The sequence below is a fragment of the Gouania willdenowi genome, chromosome 15 (genome assembly GCF_900634775.1).
Source record: "Gouania willdenowi chromosome 15, fGouWil2.1, whole genome shotgun sequence".
Taxonomy (NCBI): domain Eukaryota; kingdom Metazoa; phylum Chordata; class Actinopteri; order Blenniiformes; family Gobiesocidae; genus Gouania; species Gouania willdenowi.
Window position 1 is genome coordinate 16,792,793 of NC_041058.1, and position 25,401 is coordinate 16,818,193.

Genomic DNA, 25,401 nt, shown 5'->3' on the forward strand with positions numbered 1-25,401 from the left:
CAGACGACCTGCTGTGCAGCATCAGGAGAAGATGATCCTCTCCAGCTGTGACTGTGCACCATTGTTCTCACCCTCAGTCAAACTGAAATAACCCACAGCTTCAGTCCTGATGCAGCACATTCAACACGTGCAGAGAAAATTAAACCAAGCTTACATTACAGTTATTATAGGACAATGTGAATCATGCTTGTTACAATGTAAATTATAATTTGTCTCCTGAGAAACGGTTCATAACAACTTTTGCCTCGTCTCTACTTTATGTAACTATTTCCCCACAGGACAGAGATATAAGCAAGGCGAAATCCAAAACCTGCTTTTTATTCAACAGTGGAAGGATCGGAGTAGGAAACTGTGTTTTTCAAATTAACCAGAATGAACAGTCATTTCTGGGGACCCCAGAGATACTTTTTTTCCTCTAAAATTAGGTTTTTGATCATGCTTGCTAATATATACTATGTTACAAATACAGAGTAGTAAGGATTAGTGCACAAAGTGACAATATGCACCAGCTCAGACATTTTTTTTTTTAATATTGCATTTTATTTTAAAGTATAGAATACAGTTGTTTGATATTGTGTGGTGTTTTCTTTTGAAAATTTATTATTTAAGCTTTTTGAACTCTCTGACTCTTCCTGCCCTGTATATTTATTTCTGTGATATTATGGGGTTTTTTTTTTTTTTTTTTTAATTGTACAAAACAGATAAACAGAAACACATGAATAAATAACATTTTATTTATTTCATTTTTTTAAAAAAAAACATTTTTTGTTTATTTAAAATGTTATAAATATAATTTAATATGTTTTTGAAATTGTATTAATACTAGACCTTTCAGGCGACCCTAAGGTTGAAACCCCCTGGTTTATAGTGTTGCATACATACAGTTTTAGTTTGAAGCTGAAATTATTCAAGCATAGTAATGACATTGACAAGGACCAGCATGGAAACATGGAGAAGCTATAAGGCTATAGCAGAACCACATGTCCCAGGGAGACTATGTACTGATCAACACACACACACACACACACACACACACACACACACACACACACACACACACACACACACACACACTCTTGAAGAATGTGTAAGAAAAGTGCAGTCATTGATGAAGGCTCTGCATGCAGCTCATGAGTCACTGTCGGTACCACTCAGATGTTGCTTCTCTGAAGAAAACCCACAAAAAAAAAAAAACCCGGCCAGATCCCGGAAAGTGTGAGGTGGAGATGGATCACACAGAATCAGATGATCTAGATCAGAGGGAAGTGAAGAACGTGCTGACTCATGCAGGAAGTGGCCGATTCTGACCTTGACCTCACTTCCTGAGAGGTGGGGCTTTAACACTCAATGGTACAATAAAATAGGACCACCCAATAAAAAAGATCCCTGGGCCACAGAGCTGCACACAGGAATATCCTCAGTGGAAGTAAACAAAAGAAAGCAAATTATTCTTTATTTATATTGTTTTAAGAACGATAACTCAAGCCAATTAGTCCAGATCTAGGTCAGACTAAGTGTCCTCCCTTATTAAAATATGAGGGACTGCCAGATGTATTTGTGAGCAGTGAGAGGTCATGGGAGGAAGCCATCCTTCATCTGCTCATGCAGTCTGTGGTCACATGCACTCACTCTCACACACACACACACACTTTGAATGCTTCATGGAAAGCTTCTGTGGCCTGACTGAAGGTCTGGAGCCATCCTCTCTGGAAGCCTCACCACCAGACACAAACACTGCTCTGTTTTTCTATTGTTTACAACACAGTGTTTGGGTTAGAACAACAGGGAATGTGTGAGAGATTGTGTTTACACATGCAGCAATTAGACAGTGAGTTGTCACAACCAGCCGGACATAAAGATGAGAAAGTGGCTGGTGACGTGTGTGCATCAGGGAGAAATTAGAGCCAGCAAATGTTTGGACCATAAAAGTCATCAACATGGGATTTGTATTGGGATGTAACCAGGCTTCGTGAGGCCAACGTATCTCAAAGTCTTTCTTTCCACAACTTTTAGTTAATCTGGTATCACAGAAAACAATCTTTAAAAAAGCTTTCTAATGCAACAGTTAATAAGACCACCATGAGTATATGTTTGTGTTTTTTGTCCTGTTTCCTCCAACAGCAGTTCCCCGAGGATTAATGTACACAGAATTAAATTTAAAAAATGAACATCATGAGACAGGTGAACTTTTACCCTAATAATGACGTAATGTGAAGGTAAACTTTTGGGAATTAGCAAATGTGATATTCTTTGCGTCACTATAAAAACACTAAAGCCTAGGTTCCCAAAGTGGGGTACGGGTACGCAATGTGTCCTAGGGGGTCAAATGAATGCACATTTGAACTAGGATATAAATAAAACAGCAGTCAGGAGCCTCCATGCATTGCCACAAATTACACATTGGCCTCTGTAAGAATAACCTTTAGTGGTGAAAGAAAAAAAAAATCTCATTTAAAAAAAAAACGTGCTTGATGCATTCTGTCACCACATACTTGTGTGAAAGTGGATTTTCAGCTTTGACAAACATGAAAACTAAATACAGAAGAAGAAGAAGATAACTTTTTGTCATGGTTAACAATTTAGACGCTTTCAAATTCAGCCAAACATTGCAGTCTCATTAAAGATGTAGTTGTATTTCAGTTTCAGGGAGATGAATATGATGCATTACTGGTATATGTTTGATCAACAAATGTTTGGTAGATTTCTTTTTCCAAAAAAATTCTATTTCTCACTGAAAATGGCAGAGGGCAATTAATTAAATAAAGTGATCATTCTGAATAAGATGTTTTCTTGTGTGCTTACAGATTATTATAATAAATTATTCCTTAACAGATTAGGTAAAATTGCATTTTTATGTTTTTTTTCTTTAAGTATGCAGGAGGAGGGGCTACATGACTTTAGATTAAATGGTACAACCATGGCTCAGTGATAGAGCGAGTTGGTCGTCCAGTAACCGAAGGGTTGGTGGTTTGAATCACCCTCTATCCGAATCATTGTCATTGTGTTTTTGGGCAAGGCACTTTACCCATATTGCCTTGTATGAATTGCACATGAATGTTGGTGGTGGTCAGAGGGGACGTAGGCGCAAAATGGCAGCCACGCTTCTGTCAGTTTGCCCCACGACAGCTGTGGCTACATTGTAGCTTACCACCACCGGTTGTAGTCTCTTTGAGTCTCCTTGAAAAAAGTGCTACATAAATACGAGGCATTATTATTATTCATAAATGTATGAAGGGGTACAGGACTGTGAAAACTTTATTCCAGCCAATCACTCCTTTTTAATAAAAATGATCTTATCTGAGGGATGATCACTGTGTTTTATCAGGTATAAAAGTTGCCTCTAGCAACAACTTGGTGTGTAAAGCATCTCTGTAGTTTTTCTTCCAGTCTAGAAACATGTGTGATGTGATTAGTGCTGGCATCACAGTTTACTCTCATCCTTCTGCCATGAGCTAATCTTTTTTTTATCTTTCTGTAATTAAACCACATAACTCATTGCAAACTTTGTCACTAGATCTCCACCTGTTGGTATCCACACAGTACTACACCACATTATCACACAGAGCAAGAGGTACCAAAATAGGTTTTTTATTATACAATAAGATCATTGTCAAAACCTGGACACATTTTGCATATTAACCCTTTAAAACAAGAAGACAATGCTTGAATTTCACAGATTGTACAAAATATGAACAAAAACAAAATAATTTAGTGAGTGGCTGATTTACCGTATTTTGCATTAATATTTGAACCCACTACCAAAGCCTTTAACTGGAGGTCACGTAAACAGCACGTCCCTTATAGTCTAACTTTTCCCAGCTCATGTCTACAAATGTGAGGAATTAAATGTACATATAAACTCCATCAGGTTTTACTGAATCAAAGTCAGTATGTTAAGGCAGTAAGATTTATTTGATGATGGAAGTATCTTCACGTTTCTTTATTAAAACTCAACACATTCCAAACAAGCACCAACACGTTTTTTTAATCTTGAAACCAAAATCATCTTTCTGGAAACCGTTTAACTTGTTTCTCAACAAAAACACATTACCAGCCGAGTACAAACTTTTGCCCATCTATTCATTCTACAACCACATGAATAATGTAAACATTAACTGTAGAAACAGAATTCTGTTTGCATTGGCTCCACTTTCTCAGACACAGTTCTGTACTGTAAACTGATGTTGCAATAAAAATGTCACCTCACATATTGGCATGAAGTGATAGTTGAATTTAGTTAAAAAAATACTTCCCCCCCCACCCCCCCATATCATATTAAATTGCTGCTTTGCTTCATCTTAAATCAAATGTATTTGTTGACTCTGGCTTTCAGAGAGTGTACGCCCTGCCCAGGATGGGGGCGGCTGTGTTTTCAGATTTCCTGAGAACATTTTACGTACAACTTAATGAGCTTTAAAACAACTGTGCTGATAAACCGTTAGACTATGCTAATAACTCAAATCCAGCCCAACAATACAATTCTATAAGAATGACGACCATCAAACCCAGGCAAAACACAAAGAAAAACAAAACTTTTCTTTTTTTTTCAAAAAAAAGTAAAGGAAAAAAAAAAAAAATCAAGCCACCTGCAATTAATTACTTATTGTCACACTTGCATCACATTTACAAGTTATTAAGATTAATATGCTTTCATAAGGCAAAAATCGGACTCTGTTAAAGCAGCACAAGCTAATTTTGAATTGTGGTTTGTTGCAATAAACGCTGCAGGCGGTTCAAAGATGTTGATGAGAACACAGTTACGGAAAACGTCTTCCAGAGAACCTCACTTACTCGTCTTTTATCTGACTGGTGTCTGTAGGATTCCATTCAACAAGTAGAAAAACACTTTGTGTTGTGGAAAAGCTCCGTGGTCCTAAATCCCATGACAAAGATCAAACGTGTTTAAAATGTATCCACCAGCAGGATTTGCAATAAACCACCGAGATGAGGGTCTCAGGCTTGGTAGGATTTCACAATATAAAATCTGACAATGTTTTTCATCTGAACATAAGAAATGAATAGTATCCTGAATTACAGACGTATAGTTTGTTTTAACACATTACTGAAGCTGTAATGATGCAAAAGTTTAAAATAATTAATCCATAAAGCAAGCAGCGCCACCCAGGAAGTCCAGCAGACCTCAAACAGCTTTGATTGGTTAACCAGTGAAACCAGTGCAAAGAAAATGGCACATATGACTTACCACCCACTGACACCCCAGCGTTGTGCATCCAGCTTTTAATTAGTGTCACCTGTTAGATTCCAGTGCAACTTGATTGGGTGATGATTATTTAAAAAAACATGAATGCTTTAACAAATCATTCCCTTTGCATATAACAAACATCTCCAGAACCAAAAGCACACACACGACGCTCATCACAAGCTTCTCTAAATTAGGGCAACAACTTCCTGCCACCTTCCCAGGCATGATCATATTAACGCTTTTCATTAATAACTATGGCATCATCTCGCTCCAACAGCTCCACTCTTTCCAAACTTTTTAAATTACTTTTTACTGAAATCTTTTAAGCTTCTCCTTCGCTATCTGGTTTTAAGACTGCAGTGTGTATTTCACCAAACTAGCTGTTAAGCTTCCACTCATCCTCAGTCCTGTCGGCCTCACTAATAAAACAGTCTTCATCAGGTGATCCTCGCAGTGCAGTTGACTCAATGTCGATCATTGGACAGAGTGGGGGAGCGAGGAGACTTTGGTGGACTATTGTGTCCCTCCACAAACATGTTGGGAATGTCTTGGCCAAAGTAGATCTTACTGTTTGCAGCGATGGCCTGGTACTTCATCAGCTCAAGGTACTCAGGCGTCAACTTCAGCTAGAATAATTAAGTTAAAAAAAAAAAGGCTTTACATTACAATACTGGCATTAATTCTGACTTTTTCCAAAAACAAATGTTTTTCACTAGGAAAAAAATGCTTCTTGTGAGCAGATTTGATCTATCTAGCTTTATCACACTGGTAGCATTACTAATTAATTTTAATAAGATTTTCCTCTTTTAAAATTCAATAAATTAACTGATTTTCTGGATTATTTACCGCACAGGTTAGACATCTCATATTATACACACCAGGCTCTGATTCCTGACAGAGGTTTACTGTAATACACAAATGCCTGGTCCTCCATCATATCAGTATATTTATTGTAATATATATACACTTTTTTCTTTTTTTTTTTTACAATAATCAGGCTTGTTACAGCCCAATATGTATCACTGACCCAAAATGTTATCATAAAAATTTGCAGTAAAACACAGAATGTTATAACTGGTCAATAATGTAACAATAATGTGTCCTTCTGTGTATATATATATATATATACACACATTTATATTAACACATACACATTTAGGCAAATACATTTGTGAAAAATATTTTCCTCACGTAACAAGAATGCAAAAAGATTTTACATTTGTGGCTCAGCGTCTTGTTACATTATTGACGAGTTATGACATTTCATTCATTACATTTATTTTTATAACAATTTGGGTCGTTGTTACATATCTAGCTCTAACAACGTTCCAAAAAACATCCTTTTTTTCTCTAATGTTCCGTACAAATCTAGGGTAAAAAACATAAGAAACGTTAATGGCTATGTCACACTCGTCTACAAGATGAAAAAGTAGCAACTTGTATTCCGGGAAATACAGTATGTCTTTCTAGGGTTTATGTATAAAATACGGGTATTTACCATATTTGCTTCAGCAAGTCTAGCAGAAGTGTAGTACTCTGCGTCAGCCTTCGCTTTCTCCCTGGCCAGGAAAGCAGAATCTGAAACAAAAGCCAATTGTTGAATGAAAGGGACAAAAGATGGACACAGATCCCTCTGACAGACATCATTTGTAAACAGGAGGAACAACGAGGCAAACCTTCAATTTGAGAAATCCTCTTCTCCGTCTCCTTCTCCATGACTTTCTGTTGGAACTGGATCTCTGCAACCTGGGCCACTTTCTGAGCCTCTGTTTGGGGGGGGGGGGGGGGTCACACGTCAATAAAGGACTTAAAGCTGACAGTGGCATCACATGGGCTGAAAACTAAATCTGTACAGATCTATAATCTACACAGATTCATAGTAGAAGGGTAACATTTACCAATTATGGCTTTCTTTCTCTCAGTTTCTGCTTCTTTTTCCACCACCTTCTGAGTCTGAGCCGTTATTAACAGGCGAGTCTTTTCTGCTTCCCTGAATATACGCAATTGAAATTAGAATGTGAAGAAGCAGCATTATGTGAGGCCTCAAGTGATGATGACTGTGTGACAATCAGAACTCACATGAGTTCAAAGTTCCTCCTGATAGACTCGGGAATCTTTGGCTTGGTAACGCGGACAGCCTTTTTCATGATGATCCAGGAGTGCAGGGGATGGAGGAGAAACAGGAAAACACATGATGACTGATCACAATCACTACATTTATAGTGCATGACTGTTTACAGTTTAGGTCCAACTGAACTTAACTTCTAATTAAGTTTTATTCTTAGTAATTCAAAATTACATTTCACACTTGAATGTTTAATCTTTTCTGCATGCTCCGCCTGCCTGCTGCAGCGCGCTGATTCTTGCTGGCATGCAAGCTGTATTAGTGTCTACTTGTATTCATAGAAATGGAAAACTTTAACCAGCTTGTGTCAGAAGGGAGGAACAGTTTGAATTTCATTCACTGTTTGAGAAAGCCACTGGTTTTCCTATTTCTATTCATCATTATAAATATTTCACAAATGTCGTCACCATCATATAATTGATTTACAACACAATAGTCACACTAGACATCTAAGCTTGACAAAAAAAAGCTTCACATGACTGATTCAACATTGTCCTATAGTACATGTCACTGTGGTACATGTACTACATGCTGTCACTAGCAAAAATAGACTAATTCATTATAACCTGTATTGTAAGTCCCGGTGCCATCATATTAAGGTCCTTCTGTAGGGCCGTCTTAAGATTTTCATCTATGATGTCTGCAACAACAAAACAAGGAAATGGTTACAAACTGTGACAGGTGTGATCACACACTGTTCTAAATACTAAAAAGAGGAAATAATGCCCTTACCAAACAACTCAATGTAGACCTCCTGTAGTGTGTGTACACTGCAGAACTGGTTCAGTTCGTGATGAATCTTGTTGAAAATGAGAGTTTTGTCATAATCCGCAGTGTAGTTCCTCACAATGTCAACAACTGCAAACAGAAAAATGAAAGCAAAGATTGTTTTAATGCTGAACAATCGAGACAGTCGACACTTTTAGGACCAACAACACGAGCACATTGTGTACCTGCTAAAGGGACCAGCATGTTTACAACCTCTATCCTGTCAAAATAGATCATGACACCTCCACTGTGAAGCAACAGAACAACCGTTGGTTATGAAAAACACACATTTACAAAGGGATTGGTTGAATAGGACTTTCATTAAAAAGAAAACATCTACCTCGTTCCACAAGGCACATTTTTGATCTCATCTGTTTGGAGTGTAGTCTGAAACATCAATAAAATGATCATCTTATAAACACACATTTCTTAATATAAAGCTTCTTTTTTTAAGCTTTATATTATGTTATAATGATCACCTGCAGTAGAAGAGGTTACCATGAAAGAACTACGAGATACTTTACATCTTTATTTACCTCAAAGAATTTGTAGTGAAATTTAAACACAATAATAAAGTCAACAACCTGCTGCTCAAAGGACTTTTTTGTGTGTCTGTTTAATTTGATGGGATGTATTTGCTATTTTTTTTTTTTTTTTTAAAAACAAAATATTGCCAAATAATATAATGTATAAATTTGGGGTGCATTGTCTTCTTTTTAGGATATTTGTAGTTTGTATGGAATATTTTCTATATATTTTATTTTGAAACCAAAAAAAAACTCAATAAGCAATTCATTTTTATTGTAACTATTAACTTTGCATGCATTTGTTTGAAAAAGTTGAATGACGTTTGGTGTAAAACAGAGCCACAGCCACTGGAGTTAAATGACAACTGTTTGCATACTTTAGCAAATGTATTTATAGAAAATACCCATCTGAATTTCAACAGCAGCGCCTCGTCATTGAGCCTCACACCACAGTACTTTCACCTCAGCTTAGCTCACAGTAGTGAAGTTCGGATCACAACTTTAGGGCCATAATCAGGGTCAAAGGTTAGGTTTTGACTTTGCCAATGAGATACTCAGTTACCTTTATATAGATCTAAAGATTGCTGGATATGAAGTTAAAAAAAAAAAGAAGAATTGAATGACAGAAGTTAACTTTACTGTTGAATTTCCAGTACCCTACAAGTTGATCTTCATATACTTTTTGTTTAAAAAAAAAAAAAAAAAAAAGTGAAATAACCCACTGTCAATAGAGTCACTGCTTAGAAACAGAATGCGACTGCATGACATCTGTCTCTACATCTGTGCATGTATGTAATGTTCTTCTGATTTTCATTTAAATCACAGTTTGAAAAAAGAACTGATAAATACATCACTACACAATTTGGTTATGAAAAGTATATTTAGGCAAAGCAAGGCAAATGTATTTGTATAGCACATTTCATGCACAAGTCAAAGTGCTTTACATGATCAAAAAAGTGCAACAGAAAACATTCAACTGCTTAAAATTCAATAAGAACATTAAAATCACCAGCAATAACATTTAGAAATCAATTTACCTGCACAGATCTGTATGTGGTGATAAAAGGCATCATAATGTGATATCCAGGTCCATTAGGAGAAGTCAGCAATGCTCCCCCCCTAAAACAAATAAGAAGAAATCGCATTATCTGAATAATCATAATTGATTTCCTCCCGATTTTAAATGTGATGAGTAGTCAACCAGAGCAATAAAGCATAGTCACGCAGTTTTTTGTAGAACTTGATAACTTTGTAAACACTATTAGATTTGCTTGGTGTTAATGTTAACGTTATTTCATCTATCAGCCAAGACCAAAAGGCTTCTTCAAAATAACTTTAAATCCAGCCATGTTTGTTCTACAGACATAAATAAATATAATACAGACTGTCTCACATCATGGATCGTTGAACATAGTTCATAAGATGGTGTTTGAGAACCATGAGCTAAAAAGAAAAGAAAAGAAAGGGGGGGGAAAACAAAACAGGCAAACTACTTTTGGGAGGGACAATGAAATGAATTAGCCAAACTCATGAGATCCAGAGTCATGCTTTCATACCTGTAGTAAACAGCAAGATGTCCTTCTTCTATTTTATGAATTGAAGAGTGCAACATGAGGGCCAACACTCCTGCAAATGCAGCAAATACTGCCCCGACATGCGGCATCGTCATCCTTTCCTCGATCACCTACAAGCAAAAAAGAAATAAAATGTGAAAAAGCTCAAATATTTGTATAACAATGACTAACAGGCAATGTTTTGCTTGTTGCAAGCTTTCCACTGTCAAAAAAGTTACATGTAGCCCAAGAAAGGCAAAGGCTGTATAGTGGACACATGACATAACATAACTGGGCAACAGAGACAATGTTACAATAATTATACTTTATTAAAATGAGACTAATGGGATCTTACCGACGTTAACACTCACTGCTAACGTGTGTTCAATTCCCACATTTGACATTTAAAAAAAAAAAATTCCATTTCATTTTAACATATTTAACACGGCAAATTCCACCTTTAAAAATAAATTTCCGACAAAAATACACATTTTAGGGTTAGGGATAGAGTTACAGTTAAGGTTAAAATAAAAGGGTTAGCGGGGTAGCTAAAAACAAATATGAGCTAAAATACAAATGACGGAACTTTAAGTCACGTGGTGGACCTAGCACGTGACCCGAACTAGCCAATGAGGGGCGCTGCATATCCACAGAGTGGCATTCTACGGATACGTTTCACGTACCCATAGCCACGGCCAAATTAAAATCACAATCGCCTAAACATTTTATTTTCTTTTTTTTACTGCCAATCAAGACTTATTTGCGCCTATTTAATGTATGATTTGGGTATTTTAAAGCACTCAAAATGAAATATATATCTGCAGCATTGTATGCAGACAGACTTAACATTTATGCAAGTTTTTTTTTATTTTTTTATTTTATGTAGAATCTATGAATCAAACGTTTAAAGGCGTGCTGGTCTTGATATTATTGCAAATTAAAAAAAAAAAAAAAAAAAGCAAGCTATTGCCAAATATATAGCATGCCAACACAGTAAAAACAAAGTGCACGACGTGTTTACTGTACGTGCTGCCAGTGCCAGACTATCACCTGGAGGTTTACCTCAGGTGAGCTCAGGTTAATTATGAATCTCACATGTTGTTAATGAGTACTGAGTAGTAGCACAGCTAGCGCTAGCATTAGCCATCATGGATCATTTTAGGAACTGTGTACCAAAGTTTTAAATCAAAGCGACATGCAATTCAGTACAAAAGCCAAAGTTTTTCCGGGTAAACCACATGCAAATACAAAAATGGCAAGCTAACAACTGACACGCACTGGTAATGCTAACCCTGCTAGCCATAGCTTTTACTGCCGGGTATGTTTATGACACGGCAGCGAGTCTTCTACATTTGTGCTCACGTTAGCCTGACAACCGGTTATCGTATGGACTTACGGGGCTGTCTTAGCTTTTAATGCTCCACATTTGAGCTTTAAAGGGAGAAGAATCGTACCTGTTAGTGGAAACGTCTCCCCTCTGTCGTTATCATTCAGCGTCCCGCCTCCCCTACACGTTTTACACAATGGATCCTTCCGCTCAGGACATTACGATGCCTTCAAGGCCGTCGAAAATTACAAACGCCTCAATGCAGCAATTAAATCAATAAAATCAAACAGTTTAAACACTGAAACGAGTGTTTATGTTTAGTAAACATCACCTACAAATAGGTATACTATTATAATGTAAAAATAACATTAGCATAGGAAAGCAATAATACAGTTCCTCATATATAATCAGAATAAAAACAATTATGTATACAGATGGTAAAATATTATCTGGACAAAATTTCCAACAAAGACTTTTCAGAAAAAAGATCCTTAGGTTCATCCAACTGAAACTGTACAATTTGGTCACATTTGTGTATTTCTGTTAATTAATGAACAATAATAATGTATATTTCTAAAATAAAACAATGTATGTGCTTTGTGTTTGTTCAACAGCAGCTTCACTATTGTTCAAAAAAAAAAAAAGAGGAAACAATACACAAATTAAAAAACGTTCAAATTCCATTACAATTGTAAAAAAGTGTATTGTCATCAGCATTTTACAGGTGACACCATAATACACCAATTAAATAACCTAATGTTAAAATGATTACAGTTCAATATCTTGTTTTTGTGATGAATTAAAACATGAATAGCTTTCTTACACCATTTCCCGTATTGTTTTGTTAGAGCAATACACATTTTTAGCTAAAAATGTATACAATAAACATTCTAAATCTGCTTAACACTTTTTCTTCCCAAAAATACTGTTAAATAGTCGTTATAATTTCTGCTGATTCGTCATCATTGCTATGTCCTCCGTCCAACTCCAGTCCATCTCCTGAAAAGCAAGAAGCATGACAATTCATTAAAAGTCATTATGTACATGAAAGATTACATGATAAGTGTGAAATCTTTGAAAAAATACAAAACAAGAAATAGCAATCAATTTACACAATGTTTTCCACTACCAGCTTCTGTCACAAAGAATAAATCTATGATAACAGACATGCTTGTACTTCAGTATTGACCATACCGTGGCACTGTGCTCCATCATCTCTTTAGTAGCGTCTTGCAAAAGCGAAGTTAACTGAGTATGATAGTATTGATTTTCATCCAGTAGATGATCAACTGTTGGTCTGCAAAAGACATGAGACTCTTAGCTGGATGCACAACTTCAACTCACGAGTAAATAAACACCAATGTCTGCACGTAAACTACAAGTTGAAATGTAAACACACCCATGTACATTTAGTATGTTTGTGTATGTGCTGTAAAATTCACAAACTCTGTTTCTTTAAGCAGTTAAACAGCGACATTGTGTGGTATATTATGATATAATGAAATTATGACTTTTTGAAATAAAAGATGTATTATTTATCCTTGGGCATTAGTTTACAGTTTTAACCATCCCTCACGTTATGAATATTCATGATGATTCACTTCATTTATCCCAAACCACTGTGACCTACAAAGAGCTCACCTGTCAGTCGACTCTTGTACGAAGGAACGTAAAGGAGAATCGTTCTGAGCCTGAAAACAAAAGCCCATAACATTAGCCACATCACATTAATGCTTAACCTGTTCTTAGCTCAGTTGCTATTCTGTCACAGTGACACAACGATACTCACACAAACAATCTTCAGCAGGTACCACAATTCTTTCTGTCTCTTCATTTGCATCTGCATCACTGCTGCCTCTGCACCTTTTATGTCCTGTAACGCCTTCTCCAACTTGGGAAACAAATCTACAATGCGCCGCTTGCACATCAGAATTGTGCTACAGACAAAAAAAAAAAATGAAAATCAGGGGGAAAAATAGAATCTAAATACTTTTTTTAAGATGTTAAGTCAAAAATGACAGTGGGAAAATGACTAATAAAAGAGATCAAAAGTATTTTGAACTTGACCTGCCGGTGACTGTATCTGTGTTACCTAAGATGAGTGTACAAGTCTTTCAAGACTCTGTCCTGGTTCTGAACCGTCTGCAGGATGGTCTTCACCATGTCTGAGCTGTCACTGTAGCCATGAGGAGGGTCAGGACCTGCAGCAGGACATTATTAAGTCACACCAAGGCAAGAAACGAGGTGCTTGGCATTGCAACAAGTGGTGATGCACAAAAACATCCGTTATTCTTTGATTCATTTTTTTTTGTAAAACAAAAAAATTTATTAACTTTTGCATTTGGATTTTAGTTGCTTGTAGAGTTCAATGGCTTTGTTTTCACTGAAAAAGAGAAAACATTCTTGCATAAAGCAAACTTTAAGGCACAAAAACAGTCACAAAGTTAGAAAAACTTGATCAGCAGACTTCTTTCAGCTGAAATGAGGGGAATTGTTGCTTTTTCTTTCATTGAATCCTCAAACAGAGTTTAGTTATTTGGTTTCAGAAAAGTGTGATAAAACAATGTGCTTCCAATTCATACCTTTCTGCAATTTTTTTCTGAAAGGTTGTGGAAAAGGTTGGGATTTCTATATTAATTGACTTAATTAAATTTCTTCAAGTCACATTTATGTAAAGAAAATTAACTTATTTAAAGATACTAACAGTTGTTCCATCACATCTTCTTGTCTCCTTGCAAATGGACTTCTCTGCAGCTCGACAATTTCAGAATGTAGAGCCATAATCTCCTCATCCAGATATCCAACATCTGCAATCTACAATACAAAAACCATGACGTTATTTTCCCTTCAGCCATGTTTATGTATTTGTTTCCTTGGCTGTCCTACCTTGGTAAACACATCAGCCTTCTCTTCATTTTCTCTCCAGTTCTTTAGCATTTTTTCTGAAGCTTCCAATTTATTTGAGAAAATAGTGAATGTTTTTTTTTTTTTTAATTGTTTTGAGTAAGTGATGTTTAACAACAGGAGATTAGCATTTACTCACCAATGCCAGTGTTGCTTTGCCTGGTGTATTGCTGCAGGTCATGCTGGATGCTCATCTTAAAGCAAGCCAGTTTGGCTCTGAGCTGCTGCGACTGGGAGAACAGCATGTTCTTGAATCGGGTTAAGTTGGTGTTGTAGCGCAGCAGGCTCAGTCTGCAAACGCACAAACACACAGACATCTCGTTAATGTCCGATGGAATTTTGAGAGTGCGCTGGCTTACATGGCAGCCCTTTGCCCCTGATAGAGTCTCAGGTAATCCTCTTTCAATCCACAGATGTAGCTGACTGCTTCTCCCCACACTTTCCTTAAAGCAGACAGTGGCAGCTGGGTCTTTGTTTCCCTGACTGAGTCAACACAGAGAAATTAGATCAATTCCATAGAACCCTTGTACATGTTGTTCATGCAATAACGAAAAAAAATCTAGCCTCACATCATCAAAGATGCATTTACAACTGCGGTAACTACTAAGAGAATATTCACAAATGTATGTCTTACCAATAAAGTTGACACTGTCTGGTAGCGGTCTTGCAGTCAGGGGTCCAGAATACTTGGCTATACTTCTATCAAAGAGGAAAACTATGTAGCTGTCCCAGCCACGCTGAAAAAATACAAACAATATCCACACGAACAAAATTGCAAATGCTGGTGGAGACACTGGACACTTTGGACCTGTACTAAAAAGCTGGATTTTCTCTTATTGCTCTAACTTACAGGATTTATTTTGTGTATGCTGTACCACGACGATGGTTAACTTCTTACCGGTGTAAATCACCATGGTAACTTAGGCTGAACGGGTAACCTTGTCGGAAGTAGGTTTTGTCCTGGCTAATATCTGAGGGAGTATGAAAGCCCCGCCTCCTGACCAATCAGTTGTCTTGGAAAACGACCAGCCCAAGATTCAAGAATAGTTGGGTCATTCTCTGCACACGTTGCTATGTGGATCTGATCTGACAGCTGACAGCAGAGAAAGAGAATATTTATGGATATAGATTGCCATTAACCCGAGGACATCCTAAAGGAAAGATATAGATTTTCATCTGATGGACTGACCAACAGCTGATTGAAGCTGCGTGGGTTGTTCACTCTCTGTATCCACGGGCCGATTAAGTCATTCAATCATTTACTGTATATTCGCTGTACAGACACCGTACAGACAGCCTCAGCAGGAACATACAACAGTTGCGCTACAATACACAAAGTGTGGATGATCCTGTGAAATAATACAGGCAATATAAAATACAAATAATGCCCATTTTATGATGTAGGCTGACTGTACGGTTTATACTGAATGCAGCTCGTCTCTTTCACAGGGTTCACTAAAGTCTTTAGAGCGAAACAATGCGCTCACATCCCAACATGTGAGAAATTGAAGCGGACTACATAAATCGAAACATGACTGTGCATAAAGTGAAACTGACTGATCAGAACGCTGTTTTCCAATTAATTAATTTTGCATACTCTCACAATTTTACGCAATAACAGAGTCGGCAGCTTCCTGCTTGCATTCCTTCCTTCCTCCTGTTTCTGCAGCAACAGTGTTGGTTTTGGCCTGGATTATGGATTTACATTTTTTGTATTTCTTGAGAATCGTTGCTCACGGTGATGTAAGTTGCTCTCTACATTGCTTTTTATGTGAGGTTGGATACACCTGGCTTAAGTTAATAGGTTGATAACCTGCTTTGTAGTGCAGCTGCTCTGTGATTGAGAATGTGTGGTTAATTGAAGCCCGCTAACAGAGAGATGTCCCAGATATACTTATCCAGCTTCGTAGTGCAGGCCCTTAATTAATCTTTATCTCAGACAAACATAGCTTTAAGGATACCAACAATAACTATACAGTCTGCAAACATTTCTCTTAATCATCCCAATGCAAATCAACCACTGGCAGAATCCAGGTTAAACTTGTATAAAAACACATCCTAACTTTTTGGGATGTTTTGAATACATTTTCTAGAGTCCTGTTTTCCCATTCCACATTCCTATCCTAGCATCTGTTTCCCATTCGTTTTTGCTTACATACAGTAATGTTTAATGTGTCACACACCAATTCCTCTGGCAGACAGTGAACAGGCAGTCTGCGGGGGTCAAGGGTGTTCCCCGTCTCCAGCAGCAGCTCCTGATTCAACGGTGAGATGTGAGTCTGAGTTTGTTTCTCCAGACGTAGCTGCAGGGAGTGCAGGTTCTCCTCTGCACCCAAAACCACTGAGTGCAGCTGGGCTGACGTCATGTCTAAAACATGAATAACCTGGTCAGAAAGGAGGCACAATGGATATTATAATAACATGCAGAAAAAAAAGCTACAAAACTGATGTGAAGACGGTAAAAATGTGGAAACCTTCATGCTGAGAATATTCTGCATTGCTGTGAAACAATCTGAGCCTCCACCGCGAGTCACAGGGTCCCACAGTAACAACATCTGAAGGAGAGATTCCATTGGCTCCAGCATGGGTCTGTAACCCCAAAAAACCACACACACATGCACACACTTATTACATATTAGTTTTAACAAAACTTCTTCTCAATAAAAGTTTGTCCCCACCTGCTGAGATTGTTGGGATATGGAAAATGGGAGGAAAATCTGACCTCACCGTTCATATCTTCTACTGCCATGATGTCTTTGGGACCTTTGTTTTTGACTTTGCTAATCCTTCAAAAGTCAAAGACCAAAAATAAAGCTTTTAGTTTAAAAAAAAAAGTTATCAATCTATTTTTTCCAATTCCTGAAGTTAGTTTTCAATTGTCAAATGTAAAAATATACTTTGTCATTTTGCATTTTTCTTAATCAGTATTTCAAATACAATGTCTATAAAAATATATATATTTACACAAACTTTAAACCTACTTTCCTCACTCACCATTGTACTGGCTGCATGTCATGCAAGAAGGGCCGAAAACCACAAGTGCATTCAAAGATCACAGTCCCAAAGCTCCAGCAGTCCACGGTGACCGTGTAGGATTTACATTCAAACAGCTCTGGAGCCTGAATCACACACACACACACGCACACAAATGCATTAAGAAGAGCTGGGCAGTGGCGGTTGAGCTTTGAATGAAAAAGGACAGATGACCTGATGCAACACTTACCAAATACTGAAGAGTTCCAACAAAAGACGTGCAGAGACTACCCTGATCAAGATCTTTTGCATAACCCAGGTCTATGATTTTATGAACGAGCTGATGGAAAAACATTTTCACATTACCAAAGAGGAACATAACACCTGTATGTGTGGATGTAAAACTGTAATTCACACACACACACACACACACATAATGAAAAATCAAGTTACCTTCCCATCAATCTCTTGAAGAACAATGTTCTCCGGCTTAAGGTCTCTGTGAATGATCTTATTTTCATGAAGATACTGAATGCCAGAGCCTGTAGTTACAAAACACATTACATTCAAATGAAGGACTGAAAGACTTCTTAATCCAAGTTTTAACAAATGGAAACATTACCAATATCACTGAGGAGAGAAAGAACTTCACTTTCCTTCAGACCACAACAGTTTTCTGGTTTGCTTAACACCTTCAAAAAGAGAGGTCAGCTGAGTAGAACGATTAACAAAGATAAAAACATTTCTTCATTAATACTACCTTACGCAGATCTCCCCTTGAACAGTACTCCATGGCCAGCAGTGGCATGTCGTTCAACGAAATGGAGGTCAACTCCTCTGGAACTTCTCGAGCCTGAACAACGTTCACATGGTTCAACCTGCAGAAAGCACACCAATAATGCTTTTATGGTTTGACAAGCACACAGTGCACACAATGAAGTATTTTCATACACACTTCTTCATAATCTGGATCTCCCTGCTCCAGAGGTCTTTGTTCTGGGCGCTCAGCTCCTGGCGGCAAAGTTTCACAGCGAGTTTGGTTCCCAACTCCTCAAAAAACAAAAAAGGATAAAGAAAACAATACATGTAAGATTGGAGTTTAAGTAACCCTTCAACACAGTGAAAGGGTTTCAGAACCTACAAGGTGCTGGTACAGGTATACACTGCCAAAGCCCCCAGTCCCAAGTTTCTCCTTCATCTCCCAGGAACCACAGAGTTGGCTTTGTCTGGCTGTGATACGATCCATGTGGTGAGTTCATATAAGAACCTGAGTTTATTTAAGACAAAACAACAACAAAAAAAAAATGAATAACTATAGCAATTCTGCTATAAAACAGCTTTAGAAAAACAAATATTGAAACATAAGAATTCAGAAAATGGAGAAAACCCTAGGTTATGCAGTGAGATCGACCTCATGATGTCAAATGTATTGGCTGGTAACATGAACTTATCAGTCCCATCATTAATTATTATTATTATTATTATTATTATTATTATTATTATTTTGCCGTGTCTGCACATGCTGTCAACCATCATTACTTATGCCGCTGCTCATTATTATTAATCTTTTTTTAGGAGACATTTTCTATGACGAATATAATGAGAAATAACCGGATTGTATTAAAGAAAATATGAATAGAAATATAAATGAATTATAATGAAGACAGTAATTTATATTTATCACAAGGAGTCCTCCCAAACAAAAAATTATAAATATTAAAATAAAAAGTACATAATTATTATTATTGTTTTTTATTGCGTTTATTATTACTGGCTGATGTTGAAATTATATTTATTAAAGTTTTTTTTTGTTTTTTTTTCTTCTATAAAGTACAGAAGTATTACCAATCGCTAACTTCTGGTCATATATTAATAATGTGTACAAATGTCACTGCTTTGGTGTCGTTTATCTGCCCTGTTACCACGTGGTGATTGTGAGTAATGTTGTAATGCTCAGGTTCACTGAGGTATGAACTGCAATGAAGATAATGATCAGAAACAGACTGAAATAAAGGTGAATCATTGTCTCTCTCTCTCTCTCTTACCTGCACAGCAGTAACTCACTCAGTCACCATAATAAACTGGCTTCAGCCCAGCGGGTTGTTTACGGTCCGTTTTCTCATCCAAAGCCCGTTGTAGGTCATTGAACCTGGTCTGTTGACATGGATCCTAGTAGGGTGGTCATAGGAGGTATGAATAATAGTTTGTAGTGTCTAAATAATACTGCGTCTGGGCTGCAAAACGTTATAAACGTCAAAGTCCTGCGTCTCCTCAAAGTGAAAGTCCACGCAGAGGATGTTTGTGCGCATGCGCATTCACATGGGGGGACAGAGTCTGAAGTAAAGGGGATTTCCATGAACACAGGCACATCGTGGAAAGAATAGAAATGAAGGGGGATTGTGTTTCGAGTCGATTTTTTTACAAATCCGATTTTTTTCTGACAGTTGCAATAATCCTACACAACAGCGAGTGACTTGATTTAGGCAATGTCTCATTTTATCCACTTGATGGCGCTAAATGCAAAGCACCCTGTCTGATTGACTATTTCTCAACCATACAGACTGTAAAACGTATTTCACTATTAACAGCCATCACCTACAATGTAAAGTTAGTATATAATAATAACTAGTACACATCACTGGAGCATCAAACTCACAAATATTTAATTCTACCCTGGCAAACAAATGGCCTGGATTTAGAATTGGTAACTTCAACTGTTGAGCCCTGGTTATAAATTACCCAATAATTCAATATTACAGCCTCTCCAAATACACAAATTCAATAAAATTCCAGAATATTTGCCTACGGTCACAGTTTACCTTGTGCTCATATCACATTAACTCAGTGAGTTTTAATCTCAAATTGTTAGAAGAATTCTCAATTCTCAAGTTATTTCACAAAATTTCCACACAAAAAAAATGTAAATTGGTACTGTTTTACATACTTTACATATAATTTATACATGGATGTGCAAACATGGCATATTAATGTTGAAATGGGTAAATTTCCCACTTGTAATCAAGCAGGCTACTTGAGATTAAACTGGTCCTTATTAACTGGAGTGAGTGACAACAATGGAGCAAACATTAAGTAGTAAATATTGCAACTAAAGTAAACTTAAACCGACTTTGCAGGGGAAGGAAACCAAAATAAAAACATATCAACAAAACAGTCATTTTGTGAGCATCACAAACAACTTTAATAACTTTAATAAACATGATCCAAAACTAATTCTAGAAGAACAATAAAAAAAAAATGTCTCTGGGGCCCCTGGACATTTGTGATATCAAAATGGGGTTACGACCCAAAAAAGGTACAGAAAAGGTTGAGAACCTCTGGTGTAAGCCTTGTCCAAAACAAGCATGCAAGACTGTTTTGAACAAAATCATTTGACAACATAGAAGACTTTCTTTTTCAAATGAACACATCACACATAATAATTGTCAACCAACGGTTTTCTCAAATTTCAATCTAGTTCAAATAAAAGGTATTAATCCACAACTAATTTCTGATGGAACATTCACTGTTATTGAGCTAATTATCATATGGGAATATCACCTGTAGCTTCACCAATTGGTTAAACCAGTCACCTGTGAGCAAAACAGCAGCTGTCAGCGTTTAAAGACAGATTTCAAACAGCTGTCAAAAATTCAATTATTAAGACAAAAATAAGACAAACACAAATTACGTCTAGACGGTATGAAGATGCTGGTAAACTGGTTTTTAAACAATGGTTTATTGGCTCACTAAGTGAAAACTCGTTTTTTACATTGACTCCAATTGTGTGCATGAAATTCAAAATGCTGTAAAAAAAAATTCAGATTTAAAGGTAAAATTCAGATATTTTCCAAACATGATCTACCATGACATAAATTAAAAAAAAAAAAAAACATTAAAATGTATTTAATAAGAATTTGCAAGTATATATTTACCATAAAAAAAACAAAAAAAAAAAACAACTGAGTGATGACTTCATAATCTGCAATAGGTTTAAATGTACAAATGTTTTTTCAGTATTGGGGTGACATTTTGGTGAAAGTTCTACATCTGTAGCTCATATAATAGATTTGTTTTTAATTTTCACAATGTTGAACTTTAGAGGCTTGCTATAGCGCCACCTTTAGGAAGATTGGCCTGTTTTTGGAACTGAGGTAATCTGACAAAGGATCTTTGTGCTAAATTTGGTGATTTCAGAAGAAGAAAAAGTATAGATGTATGCAATTAATTTAAAAAAAAAAAAAAAAATTATAATTTTTTAAAGAACTTAACAGAATCAGAATTTTTTGTAGAAGCAGAAGTTACATTTTTCCTGAAAAAATAATTTTGACAGTTTGACAAACATAAAACTTGTTTTTGATGTTGGTACTTGAATTACAGTAGTTACCATTTACTTGTTCTCGTAAATTAAAAAAAAAAAAATGAAATAAATTGGATTTCATACCATTTTGTACTTGTAAAGGTGAAAGTTGTAATTACTGATAATGCGATATATCACAATATATATCGTATTGTTTAGTATCGGGATATTTCTTATCATGACATGCAAATCGTACCGTATCATCAGATCCATGACAATGCACACACCCCGACTGACAATTATTTTTAATCAGTTTCATCTATTCAATGTCTGAAAATTCTAAGTTTATAGTGGAAACATAACTGTGAAGTCAGTCAAGAAATATGATGATGCAGCTGAAAGAAAGATTAGGGGCTGATGCAATAGCAGCTAGTGAGTCACAGTAGAATAGAATTGTGCAACAGTCGAGCTTCTTCTTTTTAGAGTTTAGAATCACAAAGAACCATAAACTAACCAGACAATAATAAAGATGACCATGACCAAGACTTAACTTTACTCTTCTATTTTTTGTAGATATTCAGTGTTCGAAGCTCACTTTAAAAAAAGACATTTATCATGAAACGATCAACATTTTCCTGTCGTATTAAAAAAAAAACACCAACACTGCAGAGATGAATAGATAGGCTATGATGCTGTCCAACTGAAACCCACGCAGTGGTTTGTTTGTTTCATGTTGCCAGTATTAGATGTCACAGGTGCAAAAGATATGAGCAGTGTTAGTTCCGTTAAGGAGTAAAAAAATTCCATCTTCGCTATTTTTCTTAAGTGACAATAACTGGACAATGGCTAATTTAAAAAAAATACATGTTGAGATTGATTGATTGATTGATATTTATTTGTTCTTGACTGTCATCCAACATATACTATATATATATATATATATATATATATATATATATATATATATATATATATATATATATATATATATATATATATAGTACCATAAACTAACGGGACGATAATAAAGATGACCATGACCAATACTTTACTCTTCTATTTCCTGTAGAAGTTAAATTTATGAAGCACACTTTTTTTAAAAAAAAAAAAGACATTTATCATAAAACGATCACACTTCACATCTGCCAGATGCAAATGTGTCTAACCACATTTTTCTGTCGTAAAAACATAATTTCTCATGAAAGCAGAAGCAATCTTTTGGCTAAATATAGAGAAGAAAAAACACCAACACTGCAAAAATGAATAGATAGGCTTTGATGTTGTCAAACTGAAACCCCGCAGTGGTTTGTTTTTTTCATGTTGCCAGAATTATATGTTACAGGTGCAAAAGATATGAGCAGTGTTAATTCCGTTAACGGCTAAAAATTTCCATCTTAATTTTTTTTTTTAAGCTACAATAACTAGACAATGGCTAATTTAAAAAAATACCAGTTGGATTGATTGATTGATATTTATTCAGTCTTGATTGTCATCCAACATATATATATGTATATGTATATATGTATATATATATAAAATTGAAGCTATAGAAAAATGTTCTTATGCTTTATGTTTTAGTAAACTATGTAACAAATTTAGTCGACTAAAATCTTAATCTCATGTAGTTATCTAAAACTTAACTATAACTAAATCATGAAGCATCATGAATGACCTAAATCAAAATCTGTTGTCAAAATTAGCAAGGTAAAACAGTAAAGCCATATGTTGTGTGCAACTTTAAGTATGACCAAATTAAATATATAGATATTTTTATTTTTTATTTCTTTTATTTTCATTTTTTTTTTTTTTTAAAGGATGAGGGATTGACTTTCTAAATTTGTATAAAGACAGATGTAAAAATATACTTTGAATCATATTGTTCCGTCATTTTCTTCTTCCTCATTTGTTCTGCAATTATGTGAATTTTTTTTAATATGACTAATAATGCAGATCATCATTGAGAAAAACATGAAACACATAAAGATATTTATTATGTTTGTGTGCATGTATTAGTAATAGACTGATACATCAGCTGGCCGATATTACCGGCTGATTTTTGTGTTCTTTCTGTATCAGCATTGGCCAATGCAGACTGCTGCATTCGCCGATCCGCATTATTTACGTAGAGCAGAAATATTTTTGACCTGTTCTTGTTCTACGTCACCTATTTGTTCAATGGTCTTGGTCTTGACTTTGTCTCAACTACCAAAAGTCTTGTCTTGACTTGGTCTTGGAACATTCTGGTCTCCAGCAAGTCTTGGTCTTGGATATTGCATGTGATCTTGAGTACAACAGTACCTAACAGTCACCAATATTATATGTTTTTCTCTATTTTGGTAATTGCAACATGTCCTCACCGCAAAACTATGCTTCAATTAATCATTCTTTCACAATATCAGGAATTTGTGGTTTTACTTTGCCACGCTGTTTGCGTGACAAGAAGTTGACTCAAGTGGGTATTACCAGCACAGTCACCAAACTGATAAATTCTAAATAAAAACACAAAAGAGGTTGCTATAAAGGGAGACTAAATGTATTGATCCAACAACAAGAAAGTAGAAAATAGTTGAGGAAATGCAGTTTATTCTCATTACTTTGTGCTTTGAATATATGCATTTTTTTTAAATAAAAGAAATACCTTACAGAATGCAGTACTGTAATGTGATGATCCGAACTTGTATCCTAAACTTTAAGATTATTTGTGTTGATACAGATAAGGCAGCTTCACAGGGCAGTGCTGTCAGATCCTGTATCAGAGCATTGAGGTGGCTTGAGCTCAGGTGGAACAATGAGTTGTTTTATGAATAAGAGTGGTGCAAACTTCAGGGATATAATCCATGTGTGCTGTACGCTGGTTAACTTTCTTATCTAATCACCATGGTAACTTAAACTGAACAGCTAACCTGGTCGGGACAAGGTTAAAAGCTATAGGATAAGATCTCAGCAAGACTACACCCAAAATGAGGCGGATACCTGAATAGAAACACGTCTGTGGTGCCGTAGTAAAGTGAAACTGATCAGAGTGTCTGTTTATTCTCAGATTAATAAATATTGTACAATCTCACAAATCAAACACATTAAAAAACATCAATTACCTGCACGCATTCCTTCCTTCCTGCTTTTTCTGCAGTAACAGTGTTGTTTTTGGTCTGATTTATGGATTTTAATTCTTCATATGTTTTAAAAGATATTCTTTAATTGGGACGTAAGATGCTCTGCACGGTTTCTCTGTGTTTGTGATTGATCAGACGCTATATTCACCTGTTTTATGTTGATCATGTTGATAACCTGCTTCGTAGTACAGCCCCTCTGTGAAGGAGAATGTTTGGTGAGTGAATCCCACTAACAGAGATATTATAGATATACTTTTTGGTGGTGAGAAATTAGATTGAAAAGCTTTTTTTATTGGTTTATTTGTAGTGTTAGCAAGTTTAGTGCAATTTCCATGGGTTCTGGTAGCGATTCCCTTAGCAAAAAGTAGTATATTTGAAGTTCATTTTTTAAGTATGCTTGAGTGTAAGTATAGCAGGAATGCTATGGACCATGTACTTGTAGCGCACTAGAAATTATACTAATGTAATACTTCTTCGGACTAAATTGTAACTTGTAAATTGAATGTATATTTTAAGTATACTTTATAAGGTCATTTTAAGTTTACAAAAGTACACTTTCAATTATACAGCAAGTACATTCATCTATATGCTACTAGTGTGTTTTTAAGGTA

The 25,401-nt window shown here is 36.0% G+C and overlaps 2 protein-coding genes across 2 annotated transcripts; both read right to left on the reverse strand.

The window, feature by feature from the left end:
* Positions 1-3,572: 3,572 nt before the first annotated feature.
* erlin1 (ER lipid raft associated 1) lies at positions 3,573-11,864 on the reverse strand. The gene is made up of 12 exons (XM_028468849.1): positions 11,631-11,864; positions 10,180-10,307; positions 9,661-9,742; positions 8,437-8,483; positions 8,282-8,343; positions 8,061-8,186; positions 7,895-7,968; positions 7,283-7,341; positions 7,102-7,193; positions 6,880-6,969; positions 6,702-6,781; positions 3,573-5,829 (listed from the first exon to the last, which is right to left on the reverse strand). Exons 2-12 carry the CDS (start codon positions 10,290-10,292, stop codon positions 5,668-5,670), a joined length of 987 nt encoding a protein of 328 aa, XP_028324650.1. The 5' UTR covers positions 10,293-10,307; positions 11,631-11,864; the 3' UTR covers positions 3,573-5,667.
* Positions 11,865-12,186: 322 nt separating this feature from the next.
* On the reverse strand, positions 12,187-19,698 carry LOC114476848 (inhibitor of nuclear factor kappa-B kinase subunit alpha-like). The gene is made up of 22 exons (XM_028468829.1): positions 19,426-19,698; positions 18,522-18,647; positions 18,336-18,430; positions 18,141-18,258; positions 18,003-18,072; positions 17,834-17,922; positions 17,631-17,720; positions 17,402-17,526; positions 17,086-17,193; positions 16,882-16,996; positions 16,591-16,791; positions 15,042-15,144; positions 14,767-14,890; positions 14,547-14,698; positions 14,390-14,451; positions 14,208-14,317; positions 13,837-13,886; positions 13,596-13,704; positions 13,293-13,440; positions 13,145-13,194; positions 12,698-12,800; positions 12,187-12,502 (listed from the first exon to the last, which is right to left on the reverse strand). The coding sequence occupies exons 2-22, from the start codon at positions 18,624-18,626 to the stop codon at positions 12,443-12,445; spliced, it is 2,187 nt and encodes a 728-aa protein (XP_028324630.1). The 5' UTR covers positions 18,627-18,647; positions 19,426-19,698; the 3' UTR covers positions 12,187-12,442.
* Between the last annotated feature and the right edge of the window lie 5,703 nt (positions 19,699-25,401).